The 23,970-nt window shown below is 46.5% G+C and overlaps 1 protein-coding gene across 3 annotated transcripts in view; it reads left to right on the top strand.

The window, feature by feature from the left end:
- Positions 1 to 11,242, top strand: part of LOC309889531 (CUGBP Elav-like family member 4) — a gene marked incomplete at both ends in the record, with an annotated part of 295,020 nt that extends 283,778 nt beyond the window's left edge. For all 3 annotated transcript variants that reach the window (XM_082782380.1, XM_082782379.1, XM_082782378.1), the window contains one exon: positions 11,115 to 11,242. In XM_082782380.1, the coding sequence (XP_082638506.1) occupies positions 11,115 to 11,242 (128 nt within the window). The remainder of the gene's footprint in view (positions 1 to 11,114) is intronic.
- Between the last annotated feature and the right edge of the window lie 12,728 nt (positions 11,243 to 23,970).

The following is a 23,970-nucleotide window of genomic DNA, read 5'->3' as shown; positions in this document are numbered from 1 at the left end:
TATTATAGTCGATTGATCCATAAAGTGGCCATTTAGTTTATGTAGTGGCCACCATTGATTGCAATACTTAGTGAAAGTCCTCTTGCTTTCTGTGCCCCCAGTTCTAACAATATCCTTCAAATGTGCCAATATGCACCCAAGGAGGCTTTCTTTAAAACGTCTTTGTTTTGGATATTATTCATTTCCTTGATTTCCCATTCCCTTTTATTTATTTATTTATTACTGTTCCTTACTAGTTACTGTCCTTTGTTTCAATTTCCACGCAAACCTTTTTACTGCGGGTTTTTACTATCTTTTCCTAGTCTTCTTCCCCAGTGTCCCAATTCAATTCTCCGGGATTAAACTCTTCTTCCCACATACAAACTTTCCTATTTCAGATTATTAACGAGCCCCGTTTCAATCATAAATCCACAGAACTTCAGGAAAACAGCTAAAGCACTCAGCCTTCCGTCTTCTATACAAACATTACCACCTTTTCCACAAAAATTTACATTTCAACAGGACCAAATTTCAAGCCGAATGCCAATTTTTCTCATGCACTTTGTTAGTAAGCCCATACGAATCAAGGAATCACTCCTGTGTATCCGTCAATATGGGGGTTTAAAAGGTATTGAGGCCTAAATAAATTCACTCTCCTCCTTCTTACCCAATTCCCAGGGCTCAAGCCCAAACCACCAAAGAAATGACTCCATTCTACCGCTTTGATAATCAGTCAGCCCCCTCCCCCCCAGTACTTGGGAAACTGACCAAACACCACAGCAAGTACACCAACACTTCTCAACTGTTAGTTACTTAGATAATGCTCCCGCCTTTTTCTCGTCACACTCAAAGCATTTAAGAGCAAAAATGGGATCACAAGATACACCGCCAGGCCCATATATTGGGCACCACCAATCAACACTTGGATAAAACAGCACTTCTTTTCGGTCTGTCATGCACTTCGTTCATCTTCCCTTCAAGCTCTCTATTGACGTGAATTGCTAAAACATTCCTAAACATTCCTTTGTAAGACACAAGAACTATATACATTAACCACTCTGTTTTTCTTAGACTTGTGGTTATACAAGGGTATGTAAGACAGAAGGTCACATTCATCATACCATGCGGCCCTAGCATTGTTCCATATTGACACGAATCAGATGAGCACATTTCACATGTGTATTGGACAAACATTTGAATCATGGGGTCTCCAAAGACTGGCTGGATCCTGAATCCTTCACTTCTTCCATCCATTCATTGGATGACTTCAACTCCTACTTAGCAAAATGGGTAGACCCACAGTCTGCAGCATCAGACAAATAGTTGCTCATCCTTTATACAAGTTGTGTACACAGGAAAATAAGAGAATAAGATAAGTTTTTAGCATTGCCTCCATTCGTAGGATGAAAAATCCATTGTGGTTTTCTATATCAGATGTTTGCTTCTTCTTTTCCTCTTTTTAGAAAACATTGGTCCTGATCAGGTGCCCTGGTTGCAGATATATGCGAGTCAAAACCCCAGATCAGACCACACAGTAATTTAAACTGTCCAAATTTTGGTCTAATCTTGAATTTTAGCCATTTGCTTTCAGTGGAGTCATGTAACTAATTTCTATATGAAAGAACAGATTGTGAAAGAGAAGAATAATAGAACTAAAAGTCTTTCTTGGTTAGAATCACCATATTCAGGGTCAGCATCTACAGCCCTCAATCTTCAGTGACTGCTTCTTTCAAGCAGTATCTGGGTAGCATCCAACTGACTATACACAATAACAGGGACCACTTCTCTGTACATTCAAGCTCACACTTCCCGCACTGTATGGAAGTGGTTGCATGCATGGGAAGATGGGAAGGTGACATCAGGAAGATGCTCATGTATTTCTAGTTACCTTCTGCACTGGGCATTCTGACCTTTAGAGAAAGTTAATCATGCCATCTACTTTCACTCTTCATTTAATCTCCCCTTCCCATCTGTTTAGTTTTTCTCAGCTGGAAGTAAGATGAAGAACGAGTACCAGTCAGCTGTCTCAGTGGTCCACAGCCCACACTTTGGGGCCATTTATTGTAAGGCATTAGCATCAATTGTTACCTCTTTCATGACAGTTACTGCAGTCCATGCCAGATTAGTAGGCAAGAAATGATTTTCTAAATATCTGAAAAATGAAATGAACGATAGACAGATAGATGTGCAGTATCAGAAGGGACTGTTCTGATCCTTTGGACTGAACTCCAAAATAACATATGCCAGATACCTTGGCTCATGTGACAGGTTCAAACCTTCTGCTTGAGTCAGAGCATCCCTTTTAGAAAATCTCTTAATCAAGATTTCACGTGATAGGTGCTCCACCCCTATTGCTAAACAAGATGTTCCAAAATAGTTAATTACCTTCACTATTTAAAAAATGCAGACTCAGTGTCTTATTTCCATTTTAAATTTGTCAAACGTCTGCTTCCATCCAGTGGAAATCATCAAACTATTTTTTTTTTCTGTATTAAAAAAAAATAAAACACAAACATTCTATTAGAAATTATTTATAGACTATGATTGGAAGACTGTTTAACCTCTTCAATGAATTGTGGCAACTCTTGTTACTTTTTCAGACCTAGAATTATTCTTGCAGTTCTGCATAATTCCTAGACTTTATTTTTTTTAAAGAGAAATCACCTGAACTAAATGTAGAATTCCAATATGGACCTTTCATGAACCATATTCATAGGTAACATCTCCTCACTATTTCTAGAGGATAATCTCCAAAGACTGGCTTTATCCAGAGAATGTACTGAGCCCTATAAGTATTTTAGCATAATCCTGAGAGCTCATGTATTTGGTTTTTACCAAGATATTTATGTTCTTGTTATAAACACTGTTTTCTATTGTAGAATTCTTCTTTTAATGAGCTATCCACCTGCTTTTTCCTGTGGATACTTAATTTTACATCTTGTTGGGTTAAAATGAACACTCTCTGACTGAATCCAGCCTACACAGTGACCCAGGTCAGCCTGACTTCTTTCATTATTTACCAGTTCTAGTATGACTGGCAAATTTTACCAGTAATTACTTTAGATATCTTACAGGTAGTGTTAGAGAAACTGAATAGCACAGAGATTTCAGCGTACTCCTAGAGGAGCCTACTAGAAACTCCTCAATATTATAGGTCACAATTTACTTTTTTTTTTTCAGTGGTGTATCAATTATCCAGTTTTTTAGAAGTTTAATATGGGCTGCTTTCATCTTCTGTAAAGAAAATCTCTGTCAAATACTCTAGAAGGGTTTAAGTAAACTTTATAAAAATTTACTTTATTAACCAAACTTGCAATTTCATGAAATCAGATTCATTTGATACATATTGATACATAGATTGTATTTTCCATGAAACCATGCTGATTAGTATTATTTGTACACCACTTAGTTTTTTATCATATAATCTCATGTCAAGATTTTCATAGTTTTACTTAGGCTTATAAAGGATTAAGTTTACCAGGTCATCTGGTTTACATACTTGAAAAATAAGAATAGATTTTTTTATGGAGCACTTTGAAACTTTTCTAATATTCAATAAATATCTAAAATCCGCCTGGTGGCAGAGCTCAAGGAGGAGGTGGAGAGGTTGAGGGCCATCAGGGAGTGGGAGCAGGAGATAGACTGGTGGAGCAACTCCCTGCAAGGCCTGAAGGACAGGTATCTGGGTGAGGCACCCCAAATGGGGATGGACCCCCTGCCCTGTTGCTGTCGGGCAGAGGGAAGGGAACCTGGGAGTTGAGGAGGAATGGAGACAGGTCCCTGCTGGGCATCGCAGGTGATGCCCCACCCACCGGCCCTAACGGCCCCACCTTCCCAGGTGCCCTTATGCAACAGGTTTGAGGCCCTGGAGCTTGAGAGACTGGTGGATGAGGATGAGGCAGAAAGTCTACCCAGGAGGATGCCTAGGGCGAAGAAGTCAACTCCATGCCTCAAGACTGCCTCCACCAAGAAAGAAAGAAGGGTGATTGTTGTGGGCGACTCCCTTCTCAAGGGAACAGAGGGCCCTGTTTGTCGGCCTGACCCTACCCATAGGGAAGTCTGCTGCCTCCCTGGGGTCAGGGTCAGGGACATTGCCAGAAAGCTTCCCAACCTGGTTTGCCCCTCTGATTACTATCCTCTTTTGATAGTCCAGGCTGGCAGTGATAATATTGAAGAGAGAAGCCTGAAGGCTATCAAACAGGACTTTAGGGGACTGGGATGGGTAGTGGATGGAGCGGGAGTACAGGTGGTGTTTTCGTCCATCCCTACGGTGGCAGGGAGGGGTACAGAGAGGACACCGAAAGCCCACCTGATAAACACGTGGCTCAGAGGCTGGTGCCAACACAGAGATTTTGGTTTTTTTTGACCATGGGGCGCTTTACTCGGCACCCAGCCTGATGGCTGCGGACAGGTCCCACCTATCTCTAAGGGAAAACAGATCCTAGCCCAGGAGCTGTTGGGGCTCATTGAGAGGGCTTTAAACTAGGTAAGAAGGGGGATGGGGCTGAAACAAGGCTTGTTAGAGCTGTGCCAGGGGAAGCAATGGCAAGGCCAGGGGAGAAGGCAATGGCCCAGATGAAGTGCATCTACATTAATGCATGCAGCATGGGCAAAACACTAGAGGAGCTGGAAGCCATCGTGCAGCAGGCAGGCTACGACTTGGTTGCCATCACGGAAACGTGGTGGGACCACTCTCATGACTGGAATGCTGTAATATCTGGCTATAGGCTCTTCAGAAGGGACAGGCAGCACAGAAGGGCTGGTGGTGTGGCTCTCTATATCAGAGAGAGTTTTGATGTCGTGGAACTTGAGGCTGGGAATGATAAGGTTGAGTGATAAGGTTGAGTCCCTATGGGTTAGGATCAGCGGGAAGTCCAAGGGAAGCATCCAGGAGGAGGAGACGGACGAGGAGTTCTACAGGCAGTGGACAGAGGTTGTGAAATCGTCAGCGCTTGTTCTCATGGGGGACTTAAACTTCCCTGACATATCCTGGAAGCACAACACAGCCCAGAGAAAGCAGTCTAGGAGGTTTCTGGAGAGCATGGAAGATAGCTTCCTGACGCAGCTGGTTGGTGAGCCTACCAGGGGAGGTGCCCCACTAGACCTTCTCTTCACAAACAGAGAAGGACTGGTGGAGGATGTGATTGTCAGGAGCTGTCTTGGGCAGAGTGACCACGAAATGGTAGAGTTCACTATTCTTGGCAAGGCCAGGAAGGGGACCAGTAAAACCGCTGTATAGGACTTTTGGAGGGCTGACTTTGAGCTGCTCAGGACACTGGTTGGTAGAGTCCCTTGGGAGGCGGTTCTGAAGGGCAGAGGAGTCCAGGAAGGCTGGGCGCTCTTCAAGAGGGAAATCTTAATGGCGCAGGAAAGATCTGTCCCCACGTGCCCAAAGACGAGCTGGCGGGGAAGAAGACCAGCCTGGCTCAACAGAGAATTGTGGCTTGAGCTTAGGAGAAAAAAGAGGGTTTATAATCTTTGGAAAAGTAGGCAGGCCACTAGGGAGGACTATAAGGATGTTGCGAGGCTGTGCAGGGACAAAATTAGAAAGGCCAAAGCTCATCTGGAGCTCAATCTGGCTACTGCCGTTAAAGACAACAAAAAATGTTTTTACAAATACATAAACACGAAAAGAGGATTGATTCTGAGTATTTCTGGTGGGGCTTGTATACATAAGGATTTTGATTCAGCAATTAACACCACTTTGAGGAGTGAACCATACAGGCACTAGCCAGCAGCACAGTCTTACCTTGAGATGTGAGTCCCAGCTGCAGAACTGGTAAACCTTGCTTTAAGCTAGGTGCCTGCTTTCACTGCAGTCAGTGCCTATCCCTGCTAAACAGCCAGTGGGTTTTACAGTGTGATTCGTTTGTGCACAGCTAGCAGTGTCCCTCCCCCACCCCCCACAAAAAAAAAAAAAAAAAAAAAAAAAAAAAAAAGAGAAAAATTGCATTCTATACTCCACGGAGTGTATTGGCTAGACCTCTATTGATTATTTTAAGATCCCAAGGTGATTTGCTCACAAATGGATGCCTGTGTAGACACACTCTAAATGTATGTGTTTAGCCAGTAGGAGGTACTTTGCAACAGGACCAGTCACAAGAGTAGAAATCAAAGTTCACAGGCAAGTGTAGTGGGTTTACGTGGCAAGGTTTTGGTAGCAGGGAGCCATAGGGGTGGTTTCTGTGAGAAAGATCTAGAAGCTGCCCCATGTTTGGGAAGGGCCCCATTGTTTTCCAGATCCGAGCCAATAAGCGATGTTGTTTTGCGCCTCTGTGAGAGCATATTTAAGACAGGGAAAAAACGCTGCGCCACACAGCAGCCGGGAGAGTCAAGGGAGTGGGAGAACAGCCTTGCACCAAGGTCAGTGTAGAAGGAGGGGGAGAGGTGCTCCAGGCGCCGGAGCAGAAGTCCCCTGCGGCCTGTGGTGAGGACCATGGTGAAGCAGGATGTCCCCCTGCAGCCCATGGAGTACCACGGTGGAGCAGGGTTCCACGCTGCAGCCCGTGGAGGAGACCACGGTGGAGCAGGTGGCCCTGCACCGACGGAGGCTGCCGCCTGTGGAAGGCCCCTGCCGGAGCAGATTCCGGGCCGGACCTGTAGCCCGTGGAGAGGAGACCACGCAGGAGCAGGTGATCTGGCAGGAGCTGCTGCCCGTAGGGGAGCCAGGTTGGAGCAGTTTTCTCCTGAGGGATGGACCCCGTGGTACGGACCCATATCTGGAGCAGTTCTGGAAGAGCTGCTGCCTGTGGGAAGCCCACGCCGGATCAGTTCATCAAGGACTGCATCCCGTGGGTGGGACCCCACAGCACAGGGGACGAGAGTGACCGAGAAGGAGCGGCAGAGAAGAAGTGCTGTAGACTGACCATAACCCCCATTCCCCGTTCCCCTGCGCCGCTCGGGGGGAGGAGGTGGAAAAGGGTGGATGGGGGGGGAAGGTGCTTTTGGTTTTTTTTCCTTTGTTTTCTCACTTCTCTCGCTTGTTAGTTGTAGGCAATAAATCTTACTATCTCCTTATGCCGAGTCTGTTTTGCCCATTACAATAATTATTGCGTGATTTTCTCGTCCTTATCTCAATCCTTGAGCCCTTTTCACATATTTTCTCCCCATTCCTCTTTGAGGAGGGGGAGTGAGAGAGCGGCTGTGGTGGAGCTCGGCTGCCCACTCGAGCGGAACCACGACAGTCTTTTTTGGCGCCCAACGTGGGGCTCAAGGAATTTGAGATAAGATGATAGTTAGTAGAAGTAACGGGCAAAAATATGTGCAGGATGATTGTTAGGAATGTACAAGTTGTGAAGAATTAAGAAAGCAGTAACTGTGATATGTTAGTGTGGTGAAGGGACGAGGGGTGGTGTGTGTGTAAAATGTCCACCTTGTCGGTGTTGTGATGATGTTATGTTTATTTTGGTGTGGTGAATTCTTTTTCGTTTTGATTTAAGTGAATTTCGTGAAGGTTGTTGTGATAATTGTAAAGTAAGAGTATGTTATGAGTAGTCTTAAATATGCTTTTAACAGAGGCAAGGGGTGGAATGTAGTGGGTTTACGTGGCAAGGTTTTGGTAGCAGGGAGCCATAGGGGTGGTTTCTGTGAGAAAGATCTAGAAGCTGCCCCATGTTTGGGAAGGGCCCCATTGTTTTCCAGATCCGAGCCAATAAGCGATGTTGTTTTGCGCCTCTGTGAGAGCATATTTAAGACAGGGAAAAAACGCTGCGCCACACAGCAGCCGGGAGAGTCAAGGGAGTGGGAGAACAGCCTTGCACCAAGGTCAGTGTAGAAGGAGGGGGAGAGGTGCTCCAGGCGCCGGAGCAGAAGTCCCCTGCGGCCTGTGGTGAGGACCATGGTGAAGCAGGATGTCCCCCTGCAGCCCATGGAGTACCACGGTGGAGCAGGGTTCCACGCTGCAGCCCGTGGAGGAGACCACGGTGGAGCAGGTGGCCCTGCACCGACGGAGGCTGCCGCCTGTGGAAGGCCCCTGCCGGAGCAGATTCCGGGCCGGACCTGTAGCCCGTGGAGAGGAGACCACGCAGGAGCAGGTGATCTGGCAGGAGCTGCTGCCCGTAGGGGAGCCAGGTTGGAGCAGTTTTCTCCTGAGGGATGGACCCCGTGGTACGGACCCATATCTGGAGCAGTTCTGGAAGAGCTGCTGCCTGTGGGAAGCCCACGCCGGATCAGTTCATCAAGGACTGCATCCCGTGGGTGGGACCCCACAGCACAGGGGACGAGAGTGACCGAGAAGGAGCGGCAGAGAAGAAGTGCTGTAGACTGACCATAACCCCCATTCCCCGTTCCCCTGCGCCGCTCGGGGGGAGGAGGTGGAAAAGGGTGGATGGGGGGGGAAGGTGCTTTTGGTTTTTTTTCCTTTGTTTTCTCACTTCTCTCGCTTGTTAGTTGTAGGCAATAAATCTTACTATCTCCTTATGCCGAGTCTGTTTTGCCCATTACAATAATTATTGCGTGATTTTCTCGTCCTTATCTCAATCCTTGAGCCCTTTTCACATATTTTCTCCCCATTCCTCTTTGAGGAGGGGGAGTGAGAGAGCGGCTGTGGTGGAGCTCGGCTGCCCACTCGAGCGGAACCACGACAGCAAGTTATGTTCTCCAAAGACATGATATAAGCAATTGTGCAGCTGCAGCCAGCTCAGCTTTGATATTTGGTATCTGTATCTATATTAGTAACATAAACGTACCTGGCACTTTTCTCGAGTACTGGTGCCAGCTGACACAGAATGGCCCACACCCAAACTATTAAATCCTGTTACTTTCCAGAATATCATGGCAACCTCCAAGCGAACTACTGAAAACAGCTTCTGTCCTGTGCTAATACGCATGCTGTGTCCAGGTATTGTTTGGAGTTAGGCATCAGCCAAACTATGTCAAGAACCTTTCTAAAAATTCAATGGTATAGATGATTGGGCTTCAGTTTCTCTGAACTTCCCTGGCACATTTTTAGTTTACTGTTAGGGCTGATGGGTCTTGGACAGCAGTATTAACAGTCCAGAGGTGATTTTAAAAAGAACTGTCTTTCACTGCAGCTATATTCAAGGATGTGAGGTAGCTAGACAACAAATTTCAAGTTGAAGATCGAATAAAGCATTTCCAAAGGAGCTGCCAACAGTATTTAAAGACTGAATCAACTCAGGTGAAATCAGAAAGTGCTTAGTTTATTCCTTTGCTGAGACCAAATCACAGGGCCTTGTTGACTGATAGATTATTCAACTAGTCAGATGTAAACTGAGAACATTACCAGGTGCTTACTGGCTAAAAAGTAATTGCAAATGCAGATCCATTGCCATTTAATAATACGTAGGCTCATTACTCACCATAACTCTCTAGTTTTCTGTCTAGAGATTGATGACTGCCATGAGGCTCAAGCAACACTTCTGCTCATACCTTCAGAGCTGCAGTGTTGGTACCTCCTCATCCAGGTATCTGGCAGGATAACTGTGTGGAGAGCCAGTTACCTGGAGCCTTGGCTTCAAGAGGGGAGGATGAGGAGGGATGCCTATTTATTTCATGGGCCTCCCTCTTAAAACCACATCTGCCACACTTAATAAACCTGTTGTCTCAATCTGAGGCTGAGATCATAGGTTTTATGACCCCTCATAAACCTTTGTTATAAGCCAAAGGCAGGGAGTACAGCTTTAATGCAAGAGTGAGGCGGTTTGTTTTCGTTTGTGTGTGTGTCTTTTCCAAACAAAAGCCATCCTGTGTCACGTGAGAGCCTTGCTTTCGAGGAGGAACTAGACCAGAGAGGAGGTGCTGCTGAATGAAGTCACGGAACAGCCCAAGGCTGTAAACCATGTCCAGTGCTGTTGTCAGGAGCAGGTGTATACCTGGCAGCAAATGCTTAGCATTATCTTTTTGAGGGGCTCTAAAGCTGTCTCTTCATTTCAGCCTGTCTGTCTAGAGACACTGGGTTTCTGGGGCTGATTTGTGCTGCTGGGGCTGATTTGTGCTGCCAGATCTTTGCAGGGGTGGGAAAACAGATGGCTTTGTCTGGACTGTAGGCTTGTCCAGGCTAGACTTACCCAGAGTTTTTGCTCAGAAATATTTTTGGCGAACAAGGAAATTTCTGGCAAAGGTAGCACAGGCAATTCTTGTACAATGTGATGGCCCCCTGTCTCAGTCATATCTCAGTCTCCTGGTCACTCCAGCTACAGTCATGTACAGTATGTGCAAACAAGGTCTCCTCCTGGAGCTAACATAAGAAAAAAAAACAAAAAAAAAAAAGAAATTAAAAACCTTCCTCAAAGCTGAATGAGTTAGATGCATTGCATCTAGCTTGGTTCTGAGCTATCTTGCCTCTTCTGATCCTCTTCCACTGAGACAAAGAATGAGTGGCCTGTAGGTACAATATTCAATCATTATAGGTGCTTCTATTGCTGGATGGAGTCCATGGCTGATTAGATGGTGTGCTGGCAAGGTATGAAACTAATTACAGAAACCATGTTAGGAAAGCACTAGTGTTCATATTTCTCAACTGCAGCATCAACATAAAGTAAAGGTCTACAGTAATTGCCAGTTAATAAAGTTCCTCATATTCTTATGTGGCCAACAATCAAACTATTCGTGCCAATGAATACCATAATGGAGAGCTTATTAAATTCACATTTTGCTTATATTGCCATAATAAGGAGGTAGCAGTAGGTATATCAGGTTCCCTTCATTTTGAATATTGGAAGGCAAAGGAAAGGTTATGTTGGGGAGTGAAGGAGGGTCTAGAAAGAGACGTTACCCAGTCACAATGGAGGAAAAAAGAACAAGACAGAGAACAAGTGCCTTGAGACCATGCATCACATCTGCTCTAGGGTGATCCAAATCTTCCGTGTGCTGGTACTGTGGCACCAGGCTTTGGATCCCCATGCTTCACATAGTCTCGTGTCTGAACTGGTACTCAGACCAGGCACAGCATCCTGGGACACCGATCTGTAACAACCCCTCCTACCCTCTGTCCCCCATTGTCAACCATCCTCTCCTCACTTTCCTGCCTGCCTGCCTACCCTCCTACCTGCTCACTTACTCCCTCCCGCCACCCTCACCCCCTACCCCATGTTAATTCTCAGTGGTAGTTGCATGTACATGCTTTGGCCCCCTTCAGCTCATTAAGCCCTCTGCCTTGCCTCATGTTTTGACAGGTTTTGTGAGTTTTGACAATCCTGCCAGTGCCCAAGCTGCCATCCAGGCTATGAACGGCTTCCAGATTGGCATGAAGAGGCTGAAGGTGCAGCTGAAGAGGCCAAAGGACGCTAATCGTCCCTACTGAAGGGTTGTGGGAACCACTGGATACAAAGCACTAGCACAGGTATCTGCATGGGGAAGGGGATGTCAGCTGTGATTGTAGCCTCTCCTTTGTGCTGTAGACCCTTAAAAAGATTCAGCTCTGCAACTCTCTGGCTTCTGCCTTTTCCACTTAGGCCTCTGGCTAGAGCCACACCACACAGACACCCACCTACACATAAACCAGAAACTGTTTGTGCCTCATTAGAAAGAGAGATGGAAGGATGCTTAACAACAGTTCCCCACCCCAGTAGCATCCTGCATCTCTCCAAATTCTTCCTGGTCACTAGAGGGGAGGCAGCAGCTGTCCTAATTCCCCTTGCTCAGCCAAAGGCAGCATTTCTAGTGACTGAAGAAAATCAGCAATTAAGCGATGGGACTGGGCTGCAGTTTAATCCCAGGTAACAGGACTGGGACAGTGTCTGTCTCAATAGCTCTGTGTTGCAAATGTTTCAAAGCATTCTTCATTCTTCATGCAGTATAGTCTGTATCCAATTTCATCCCAGCATAATAACTATATGTAAATATGTCTCCATGACAACTAAATAACACCTGTTTCCAAGCCCAATGAATTAATAGGAGGATCCATGCTGTCATCGTATTCAGTTGCTGTTAACTTCTGTGTATAGATAAAACCCAAACAAAGCCAAGGAAGCTTTGCTTGAGTGAGGACCTAGACGTATCTGAATGAGGGTCTCATTGTAAGACTTAAGTGCTTTGTGTTGTTGAAAAGGAGACAGCTTAATGCTACAAGTAAACTTTGAATACATGTAACAGTGTCAAAAATATCAGAAGCAGCAGCTTGTTTCATTGGTATTCCAGCCTATTAGCAACAACAACAATAGAGATGTTTCCAAAAATTGAAACATTTTCCTCTACTGACTGGCCTTTCCATTAGATAATTCCTAGAGAAATTAAATATATAAAATGTATGTGTTTGTTGCAGGGATGGCAAGTCTCTGCTGTTAAAACCATCACATACCAGAGATTCCCCAATAAACCCAGAACTTAGGGTCACCCTAAGTTGCAACAAGCAGTTTGCATTCCTAAGTTAGTGACAGAGAGATGGGTTAGGTAAGCTTCCTAGGCCATTATGACCATAACATCTAAGATTCAGTGATTTTTGACACACCTAAGGTTCGGGCAGAAAGTCCCCTTCTTCAACCCTCCCATAGAACTATGAAGTGATCCAGTTTTTCACTGGTATCTCTAATATCTTTGAAAATACCTTATTGTGGTCTGCAGAGCAGTATCCTTTCTATTGAGAATTAAGGAATGGGATTAAAATGTCTTTGAAAGAGGTGCTGCACTGAACAAAACATGGAGCAGACTAAGAAAACTTCCAATAAATGTATTAGGTGCAAGTGCTAATTTCAAAGGGGCTTTTAGTATCTCTCTGTAGTGGGTTTACGTGGCAAGGTTTTGGTAGCAGGGAGCCATAGGGGTGGTTTCTGTGAGAAAGATCTAGAAGCTGCCCCATGTTTGGGAAGGGCCCCATTGTTTTCCAGATCTGAGCCAATAAGCGATGTTGTTTTGCGCCTCTGTGAGAGCATATTTAAGACAGGGAAAAAACGCTGTGCCAGACAGCAGCCGGGAGTGAGAGAACAGCCTTGCAGGTGCCAAGGTCAGTGTAGAGGGAGGGGGAGAGGTGCTCCAGGCGCCGGAGCAGAAGTCCCCTGCGGCCTGTGGTGAGGACCATGGTGAAGCAGGCTGTCCCCCTGCAGCCCGTGTCTGTTTTGCCCGTTACAATAATTATTGTATGTATACTGTCTGTATGCCGAGTCTGTTTTGCCCGTTACAATAATTATTGCGTGATTTTCTCATCCTTATCTCAACCCTTGAGCCCTTTTCACATATTTTCTCCCCATTCCTCTTTGAGGAGGGGGAGTGAGAGAGCGGCTGTTGTGGAGCTCGGCTGCCCACTCGAGCGGAACCACGACACTCTCTGGCAATAATGACTCAAGATACAACTTACATAGTCCAAAATCTCCATTATATGTGACTATACGAAGATAATTTTCACTGCATTTTCCCTCTTCACATACCTCTTTTCTTTTCCTTGCTTATGACAAGGCCTCTTGGAAGATTGAAACCAAATTACGTTTCCATATCAAAATGCTTTTTGCTTCATCACACTGGCTTTTTTTTTACTGCAGGTTTTGCTCAGAAGTGTTGGGAGAGAGCGGGAGATGCATGCATGCTATTTTGTTAAAGCAGGGACTGTCTTTGTTGGGGAGATTTTCAATAACACCTGCAAAGGCATGAAGGAACACATGCATCTCCCTAGTTGTTTGGCACCAAGCAATAGCTTTATATTGTAGTGTAACTGTGAACGCTGAGGATATGCTTGTTTCTTATGGCTGTGTAAGAAAGTACAGGGCTGTAGACTCCAGTGTTGCTAAAGACCATGGGTATGAGTCTGTGGTATTTTCCTTATCATGGATCATCATGAAGTGTTCTAGGTCTAGCTTTTCATAACCAGGCTGACTTTGAGGTCTTAGTTTGTTTCCCCCCAAAGAATCACTCAGTAGTTTTTGTGGTTTTGGTTTGGTTTGGTTTGGGTTTTTGCGTCTAATAAAAGGGATTAGCCAAGTATATGTGGCCCCTGGAGGGCACTTAAGGAGTGTATATAGCCCAAGGAAGGTTCTGATTTAGCATAGGAGGTTGTCAGGTCAGACTGAAGAGGACATTTAGTGAAGGGCAAGGGTAGTCAAAACCTCAGAAGGACTTAGATCCAGATCTCTCTTCATCTTATTGTTTTCCAGTGCTAGGAGACATCCATACCAGCACCCTAGAAGAAAACACAGGGTTTTTAGTCATGATGGCTCAATACAAGGCAGTTTACGGCCAGGGCACAGGGCTAACACCTCAATAATTAGCCCTACTTAGAGATAGATCAGTTGTCCTTGGCTCAGCACTGTGTTATTGTACCCCATGGCTGGTTTCATGTGCTACCTCTAGTCAGCCACCAAAATACCACTGGGAGTCTCTGACACACCTACTCAGTAGACAGTAACATTAATACAACAATAAGTTTCCTAAAAACACTAAAGTAAAAGCCAGCTAGATCCATAGGTGCAGATATCTACTGCAAGGCTAGAAAGCAGGTAGCTCCTTTAACTGTCAGAAACACAATAACTCCTGTATGGTTTTTATCTTCTTTTACTTTGGTCACAGCTCTTCAGTCCTTAGTTCCAATCTGAAGCATGTGAATAACCATACTGATATCAGGGCAATTACTCATGTGTTTCAAGAGTATGCTCAAGAAAGTTTTTCATTGAGGATTTTCTAAGGAAAAGCTTTGTTTTATCAAAGTCCTTTCCAAAAATAAGAAGCTGCCAACAAAATCACAGGCCACACCCAGTTTGATGTAATCTATCAGACTGTTTTTTCTCAACCAAGAAAGAAAGCTATTTGCTCCATTTTAATTTTGTATGCACTTTTTTAAAACTTATAAATCTCCCTTTTGGGACACAAGCAGTTTAGGCCACAGTGATTCGAAGTCTTTTGTTTTCCTTGCAAGTGCTCTAAAGTTGCTGTCAAACGCTGAAAGGGTCACTGTGATGTGGCAGATAAGCCCACAAGCTGCATCAAGCAAAGCCCTGAAGAATTCAGATGGCAAAACATCTCCACTCACCATTAGACTTTTGCACTGGCCATATCAGAGAATCACAGAATCATTTAGGTTGCAAGAGACCTCCAAGATCACAAGCCCAACCTCCGACCTAACATTAACAAGTCCTCCACTAAACCATATCACTAAGCTATACATCTAAACGTCTTTTAAAGACCTCACGGGATGGTGACTCCACCACTTCCCTGGGCAGCCCTTTCCAATGACTAACAACCCTCTCAGTAAAGAAGTTCTTCCTAATATCCAACCTAAACCTCCCCTGGTGCAACTTTAGCCCATTCCCCCTCGTCCTATCGCCAGGCATGTGGAGGAATAGACTAATCCCCGCCTTGCCACAGCCTCCTTTAAGGTACCTGTAGAGAGCAATAAGGTCACCCCTGAGCCTCCTCTTCTCCAGGCTGAACAATCACAGCTCCCTCAGCCGCTCCTCATAAGACTTGTTCTCCAGACCCCCTTCTCTGGACTCTCTTGAGCACCCCAATGTCCTTCTTGTAGCTAGGGGCCCAAAACTGAACACAGTACTCAAGGTGCGGCCTCACCAGAGCCGAATACAGGGGGACGATCACCTCCCTAGCCCTGCTGGCCACACTGTTTCTTATACAAGCCAGGATGCTGTTGGCCTTCTTGGCCACCTGAGCACACTGCTGGCTCATATTCAGCCGACTATTAACCATCACTCCCAAGTCCTTCCCCAACAGGCAGCTTTCCAACCACTCATCTCCCAGCCGGTAGTTCTGCCTGGGGTTATTGCGCCCCAGGTGGAGGACCTGGCTCTTGGCCTTGTTGAACTTCATACAGTTGGCCTCAGCCCATCGGTCCAGCCTATCCAGATCCTCCTGCAGAGCCTTCCTGCCCTCAAGCAGATCGACACACGCACCTAACTTGGTGTCATCTGCAAACTTACTGAGGGTGCACTCAATGCCCTCATCCAGATCATCGATGAAGATATTAAAAAGAACTGGCCTAGTACTGAGCCCTTAGGGACGCCACTAGTGACCGGCCTTCAGCTGGATTTGACTCCATTCACCACAACTCTTTCGGCCCGGCTATCCAGCCAGTTTTTAACCCAACGAAGCGTATGCCAGTCCAAGCCAAGAGCAGCCAGTTTCTTGAGGAGAATGCTGTGAGAAATGGTGTCAAAAGCCTTGCTGAAGTCAAGTTAGACAACATCCACAGCCTTTCCCTCATCCACCCAGTGCGTCACTTTGTCATAGAAGGAGATCAGGTTTGTCAAGCAGGACCTGCCTTTCATAAACCCATGCTGACTGGGCCTGATCACCTGCTTGCCCTGCAAGTGCCGCGTGATGACTCTCAGGAGGATCTGCTCCATGAGCTTCCCTGGTACTGAGGTCAAACTGACAGGCCTATAGTTCCCCGGGTCTACCCTCCGGCCCTTCTTGTAGATGGGCGTCACGTTTGCTAGCCGCCAGTCAACTGGGACCTCCCCTGATAGCCAGGACTGCTGATAAATAATGGAAAGCGGCTTGGCCATCTCCTCTGCCAGTTCTCTCAGTACCCTCGGGTGGATCCCATCCGGCCCCATCTACTTGCATACATCCAAGTGCCGTAGCAGGTCGCCAAACATTTCCTTGTGGATAGTGAGGGCCACATTCTGCTCCCCATCCCCTTCCACCAGCTCAGGGTACTGGGTATCCAGAGAACAACTGGTTTTACCGCTAAAGACTGAGGCAAAGAAAGCATTAAGCACCTCCACCTTTTCCTCATCTTTTGTAACAAGGTTTCCCCCCACATCCAGTAAAGGATGGAGATTCTCCTTAGTCCTCCTTTTTGTGTTGATGTATTTATAGAAACGTTTTTTGTTATCTTTAACGGCAGTAGCCAGTTTGAGTTCCAGGTGAGCTTTGGCCTTTCTAATTTTGTCCCTGCACAGTCTCGCAACATCCTCATAGTCTTCCTATATACATAACATCCTTATAGTCCTATCCTATTATGGGATGCGCCTCTCTCTCAGAGGGGGATAAGGTGTTTTGCTCACGAGTTGGCGGGACTGATAGATAGGGCTTTAAACTAGAGTTGAAGGGGGAAAGGGATAAAACCAGGCACGCTGGTTATGAAGCTAGATCCACCCCTGTTCAGGGGTGAATTTTCAAAACACTGGAGGTGCCCACTGCTCTAGATGCCTGCCCATATTCTCCCTTACTCCCTTCCACTCACAACTATCCTGCCTCAGGACAGATCTCTGGATTGCATTCCTAAATAGTTGTTTAACCTTAAATAAAATATGAAGCGCATTCAGGAGACATAACAATAACACCATGCTAGTCTGTACATCCCAAGGATATTCAAAATCTTGAAGAGCTATCGTAACTAGCCTGGAGGATAAGAGGGCAGTGAAGGAGAAAGGGAGAGGGAAAAAGTAGGAAAAAATATCTCCCCCTGTCCCCTCCATAGATTGGCTCCCTGACGAAAAAAAGGCAATAGGTGTAATTGTTAATAGTTTCTGAGATATGGTTTCCAAAGTATAAAGTTGACGACAGTGCTGAGTACAAATACCAAGTTAGTCTCATGACCTGCAATTTCATCATATCATAGGATTCCTTAGTCCTCCGTTTTGCGTTGATGTAACTGTAAAAACATTTCTTGTTGTCTTTAACAGCAGTAGCCAGATTGAGCTCCAGATGAGCTTTGACCTTTCTTTTTCCTGCACAGATTTGCAACATCCTTATAGTCTTCCAGAGCATCCCGCCCTCTTTTCCAGAGATTATAAACCCTCTTTTTTCTCCTAAGCTTAAGCCACAATTTTCTGTTCAGCTAGGCTGGTCTTCTTCCATGTTGGCTCGTCTTTGGGCATGTGGGGACAGACAGCTCCTGCGCCATTAAGATTTCCTTCCTGAAGAGCGTCCAGCTTTCCTGGACTCCTCTGCCCTTCAGAACCGCCTCCCAAGGGACTCTACCAACCAGCATCCTGAACAGTTCAATGTCAGCCCTCCGGAAGTCCAAGACAGCAGTTTTACTGGTCCCCTTCCTGGCTTCACCAAGAATGAAGAACTCCACCATTTCATGGTCACTCTGCCCAAGACATATACCAACCACCACATCTCCCACCAGCCCTTTTCTGTTTGTGAAGAGAAGGTCTAGCGGGGCACCTCCCCTGGTAGGCTCACTAACCAGCTGGGTCAGGAAGCTATCTTCCATGCTCTCCAGAAACCTCCTAGACTGCTTTCTCTGGGCTGTGTTGTGCTTCCAGGATATGTCAGGGAAGTTTAAGTCCCCCATGAGAACAAGCGCTGATGATTTCGCAACTTCTGTCAGCTGCCTGTAGAACTCCTCATCAGTCTCCTCCTCCTGGTTCAGCAGTCTATAACAGACCCTATAGTGGGTTTACGTGGCAAGGTTTTGGTTGCAGGGGGCCATAGGGGTGGTTTCTGTGAGAAGGATCTAGAAGCTGCCCCATGTTTGGGAAGGGCCCCACTGCTGACCAGAGCCAAGCCAATAAGCGATGTTGTTTTGCGCCTCTGTGAGAGCATATTTAAGACAGGGAAAAAAACACTGCGATACACAGCAGCTGGGAGAGTGAGAGGAGTGAGGAACAGCCTTGCAGGCACCAAGGTCAGTGAAGAAGGAGGGGGAGAGGTGCTCCAGGCGCCAGAGCAGAAGTCCCCTGCGGCCTGTGTTGAGGACCATGGTGAAGCAGGCTGTCCCCCTGCAGCCCGTGGAGTACCACGGTGGAGCAGGGTTACACGCTGCAGCCAGTGGAGGAGACCATGGTGAAGCAGGTGGCCCTGCACCGATGGAGGCTGCCGCCTGTGGAAGACCCCAGCCGGAGCAGATTCCGGGCCGGACCTGTAGCCCGTGGAGAGGAGACCACGCAGGAGCAGGTGACCTGGCAGGAGCTGCTGCCCGTGGGGGACCCAGGCTGGAGCAGTTTGCTCCTGAGGGATGGACCCCGTGGTACGGACCCATATCTGGAGCAATTCTGGAAGAGCTGCTGCCTGTGGGAAGCACATGCCGGATCAGTTCATCAAGGACTGCATCCCATGGGTGGGACCCCACAGCACAGGGGACGAGAGTGACCAAGAAGGAGCGGCAGAGAAGAAGCGCTGTAGACTGACCATAACCCCCATTCCCCCATTCCCCTGCGCCGCTCGGGGGAGGAGGTGGAAGATGGTGGATGGGGGGGAAGGTGCTTTTGGTTTCTTTCTTTTGTTTCTCACTTCTCTACCTTGTTAGTAATAGGTAATATATCTTACTATCTCCCTATGCCGAGTCTGTTTTGCCCGTTACAATAATTACTGAGTGATCTTGTCCTTATCTCAACCCTCGAGCCCCACGTTGGGCACCAAAAAGGACTGTCGTGGTTCTGCTCGAGTGGGCAGCCGAGCTCCACCACAGCCACTCTCTCACTCCCCCTCCTCACTTTCCACCCCTTGCCTCTGTTAAAAGCATATTTAAGAATAATCACAATAAACTCCTACTTTACAGTTATCCCAACCTTCACAAACTTCACTTACATCAAAAAGAAAAAGAATTCACCACACCAAATTAAACATGACATCATCACAGCACCGACAAGGTGGACATTTTACACACACACAGCCCCTCGTCCCTTCACCACACTAACATCTCCCATTTACTGCTTTCTTAAATTCTTCACAACTTGTACATTCCTAACAATCATCCTGTCCATATTTTGCCCGTCACTTCTATCAACTATCATCCTTATCTCAAATTCCTCGAGCCCCACGTTGGGCGCCAAAAAGGACTGTGGTGGTTTTACTCAGGTGGGCAGCCGAGTTCCACAACCACTCTCTTCTCAAAGAGAAGAGGGGGAGTGAGAGAGCGGTTGTGGTGGAGCTTGGCTGCCCACCTGAGTAAAACAACCACAGACCCCCACCAGGATGCTTGCCTTTTTGGCCTTCCCGCCGATCCTAACCCATAGGGACTCAACCTTATCAGTCCCAGCCTTGAGTTCCACAACATCAAAACTCTCTCTGATATAGAGAGCCAGACCACCAGCCCTTCTGTGCTGCCTGTCCCTTCTGAAGAGCCTATAGCCAGACATTGCAGCACTCCAGTCATGAGAGTGGTCCCACCACGTTTCCATGATGTCAACCAAGTCGGAGCCTGACTGCTGCACGATGGCTTCCAGCTCCCCCTGAATACTTAATGATTGACATAATGTCGTGGTTTAACCCGGCCGGCATCTAAACACCATGCAGCCGTTCGCTCACCCTCCCCCCTCCCTCTCTGGGACGGGGGAGAGAAATGGAAAGTGAAGCCCGTGAGTTGAGATAAAGACAATTTAATAAGACAGGAAAATAATAATAATAATAATAATAATAATAATAATAATAATAATAACAATACAATGATGATAATAGTACTACTACTAATAATATGTAAAAACAAGTGATGCACAATGCAATTGCTCACCACCCGCTGACCGATGCCCAGCCTAACCCCGAGCAGTCCTGCCCCCTCCCCCCGGCTAGCCACCCCTATATATTGTTTAGCATGACGTCAGATGGTATGGAATACCCCTTTGGCTAGTTTGGGTCACCTGTCCTGGGTTTGTCCCCTCCCAGCTCTTACTGCACCCCCAGCCTGCCTGTTGGCAGGACAGAGCAAAAGGCTGAGATGTCCTTGGCTTGGTATAAGCACTGCTCTGCAACAATTAAAACATCGGGGTGTTATCAGCACTCTTCTCATCCTAAGCCAAAACACAGCATTCCACCAGCTACTAGGAAGAAAATTAATTCTGTTCTAACTGAAACCAGGACATCTATCCACCCCTTATTCCATACCATTTGTGTCAGAGGAGAGACTTTCTTCGTACTGCCGGAGTTGTTTAGCCACTTCATCCACTGTGGGTTCCTCATCCTCTTTCCAGGCCATTATTGCCAATGAGCTGGCATATGATGATGGTGCACTCCGTACAAACTTCCGCCACATGGGTCGTGTACACCTGACTTCATCTGGATCTTTGGATGTTTGTCTGAGGTCTGGATCCTCATAAATCACTTCCCGTACGGCTAATTCTCTCAGGTACTGGATTCCCTTCTCCATAGTGGTCCACTTGCCTGGTAGACATACAAGTTCTTCCTTGAAGGGATACCTTTCCCTCACAGCTGAGAGGAGACGCCTCCAGAGGCTGTGAGATTGTGCTCCATCTGCAATTGCTTTGTCAATGCCTGCGTCTCTAGCAAGGGATCCCAGTCACTTGGCTTCCCTGCCATCTAATTCCACACAATTGGCTCCAGTGTCCCAGCATTGGAGCAGCCAGGTGACAAGCTGCTCACCTATACAGCGACCAAAATCTTTTCGCACATCTCGTAACTCACGCTCGTTTAGGCTTCGGGTAGTTACTGTTGATTTTTCGGCATCCTCATCTTCCTCCTCCTGAACCCTTGATGGCCCAGCATCGTCGTCGTCTCCGTCGTCTCTATACCTAGATTTGGCAGAAGATTCTCTGCGTTCTAAACGACCTGAATCTCTATACCATTTTTTCACCTTCTCTACAGGGGCAGCTTGCACTGCTACTGCTCGTTTCTCTGACCTTGTTACAGGGTCTGCCACAGAGGTTGGAATACCCTCTGCAGGATCAACTTGCACTGCTACAGCTCGTTTCTCTGACACAGCCACAGGAGCTGGAGCGGCTGCAGGAACCGGAGCGTGAGCAGCTGCAGGAACTGGGACTGGAGCAGCTTCAGGAACTGGAACTGGAGCAGCTTCAGGAACTGGAACTGGAGTGGCTGCAGGAGCTGGGATTGGAGCATCTGCAGAAGCTGGGACTGGAGCGGCTGCAGGAACTGGAACTGGAGCAGCTTCAGGAACTGGAGCTGGAGCAGTTGCAGGAGCTGGGACTGGAGCAGTTGCAGGAACTGGGACTGGAGTGGCTGCAGGAGCTGGGACTGGAGCAGCTTCAGGAGCTGGGACTGGAGCAGTTGCAGGAACTGGAACTGGAGTGGCTGCAGGAGCTGGGATTGGAGCATCTGCAGAAGCTGGGATTGGAGCGGCTGCAGGAGCTGGGACTGGAGCAGCTGCAGAGTCCACTGTAGGGGTCACAGTGGCCGTAGGATCTGTCACAGGACTTGGAGTGGCCGCAGGGTCTGTCACTAAGTTGATAGCAGTATCCATGGCAGCTCGATAGGCATGAGCCAGGCCCCAGCATGTTACAATGATTTGTGTTACTTTGGAACTTCCAGAATCGTGACACCTTTTTTTCAAGCATTCTGTTAGTTTTTTAGGATTTTGCAGTTGTTCAGGAGTGAATTTCCAAAACACTGGGGGTGCCAACTGCTCTAGATGCCTGCCCATATCCTCCCATACTCCCTGCCACCCACAACTATACTGCCTCCGGGCAGATCTCCGAATGAGCTTCCTAAGTAGTTGTTTTACTTTAAGCAGAATCTGAAGCTCATTCAGGAGGCAGAACAACAAGACTATGCTGGTCTGAGTATCCCAAGGATATTCAATATCTTGGAGAGCTATTGTAGCAAGCTCGGAGGGTAAGAGGGTGGTGAAGGAGGAAGGGAGAGTGATCAAGGAGGATACAGGGGTGGTGAAGGAGAAAGGGAGAGTGATCAAGTAAGAAAAAATATCTTCCACTTTCCCCTCCACAGATTGACTCCCTAATGAAAAAAGGCAACAGATATAATTGCTAATAGTTTCCAAAATACAGTTTCCAAAGTATAGAGTCAACGATGTTACTGAGTACAAATACCAGGTTAGAGTGATGGCCAGATATTTCATCATCTCATAAGCCACTGATACAACACTCAGTACCATAATGATCTGAGACCAGGGCCCGGAGAGGATAAACAACATGACAGAGAGCACATACGGAAAATAACGTGCTATAATTCTCAATTTGGAAAACAGGCGCAGCAGAGTTGAGATTAAAGCAATCAGCATTATGACAAGTGACTATTAAGCAGGTCTAATACTTATACCAATTTTAGTTTAACACACTCTGGTCAGATCTACCGTTATCTCAACCTTTTGAGCCCCACGTTGGGCGCCAAAAAGACTTTCATGGTTTAACCCGGCTGGCAGCTAAACACCACGCAGCCGTTTGCTCACCCTCCCCCCTCCCTCTCTGGGACGGGGGAGAGAAATGGAAAGTGAAGCCCATGAGTTTAGATAAAGACAGTTTAATAAGACAGGAAAATAATAATAACAATAATAACAACAACAATAATAATAATAATAATAATACAATGATGATAATAGTACTACTACTAATAATATGTACAAACAAGTGATGCACAATGCAATTGCTCACCACCCGCTGACCAATGCCCAGCCTAACCCCGAGCAGTCTGGCCCCCTCCCCCGGCTAGCCACCCCTATATATTGTTTAGCATGACGTCAGATGGTATGGAATACCCCTTTGGCTAGTTTGGGTCACCTGTCCTGGGTTTGTCCCCTCCCAGCTCTTACTGCACCCCCAGCCTGCCTGTTGGCAGGACAGAGTAAAAGGCTGAGATGTCCTTGGCTTGGTATAAGCACTGCTCTGCAACATTAAAACATCGGGGTGTTATCAGCACTCTTCTCATCCTAAGCCAAAACACAGCATTCCACCAGCTACTAAGAAGAAAATTAATTCTGTTCTAACTGAAACCAGGACACATAATAATTTTATTATTTTAGAAGTAAAGTTTGTGCCCTGGTCAGAATCAATGTGCTGGATTATCCCATGTCTAGGTATCAGGTGTTCTAATAGAATTTTTACCACCATTTGTGCTGTAGCTCGTGCTATGGGATAAGTTTCTACCCATTGTGTTAAATGATCTACTATTACCAATAGATATTTTATCCTCTATACGTTGGGCAATTCAGTGAAATCAACTTGTACTTTCTCAAAAGGCCTATAAGCTGTGTTGTTGTTTGTTTTCTCCCTCCCGTGGCTGCTTGTCGAAACACTTTCTTATCTATCTTCTGACAAGTTAAGCAACCTTGTGTAATTTGCTTTGCTATTTCAAAAAACCCAATGCAACCAAATTGTGTAAGTAAATGATCACTTAATGCCTTTGTACCCCAATGTGTTTGTGCATGCATACGTCCCAATATTTGCCTCGCATAAGCTTTTGGCAATATCTCTCCACCGTCGGGCAGTG

Source organism: Aythya marila, assembly GCF_965140915.1.
Source record: "Aythya marila genome assembly, chromosome: W".
Taxonomy (NCBI): domain Eukaryota; kingdom Metazoa; phylum Chordata; class Aves; order Anseriformes; family Anatidae; genus Aythya; species Aythya marila.
The sequence above is the reverse complement of the archived record's forward strand: the minus strand, read 5'-3'. Positions and strand labels throughout refer to the sequence as shown.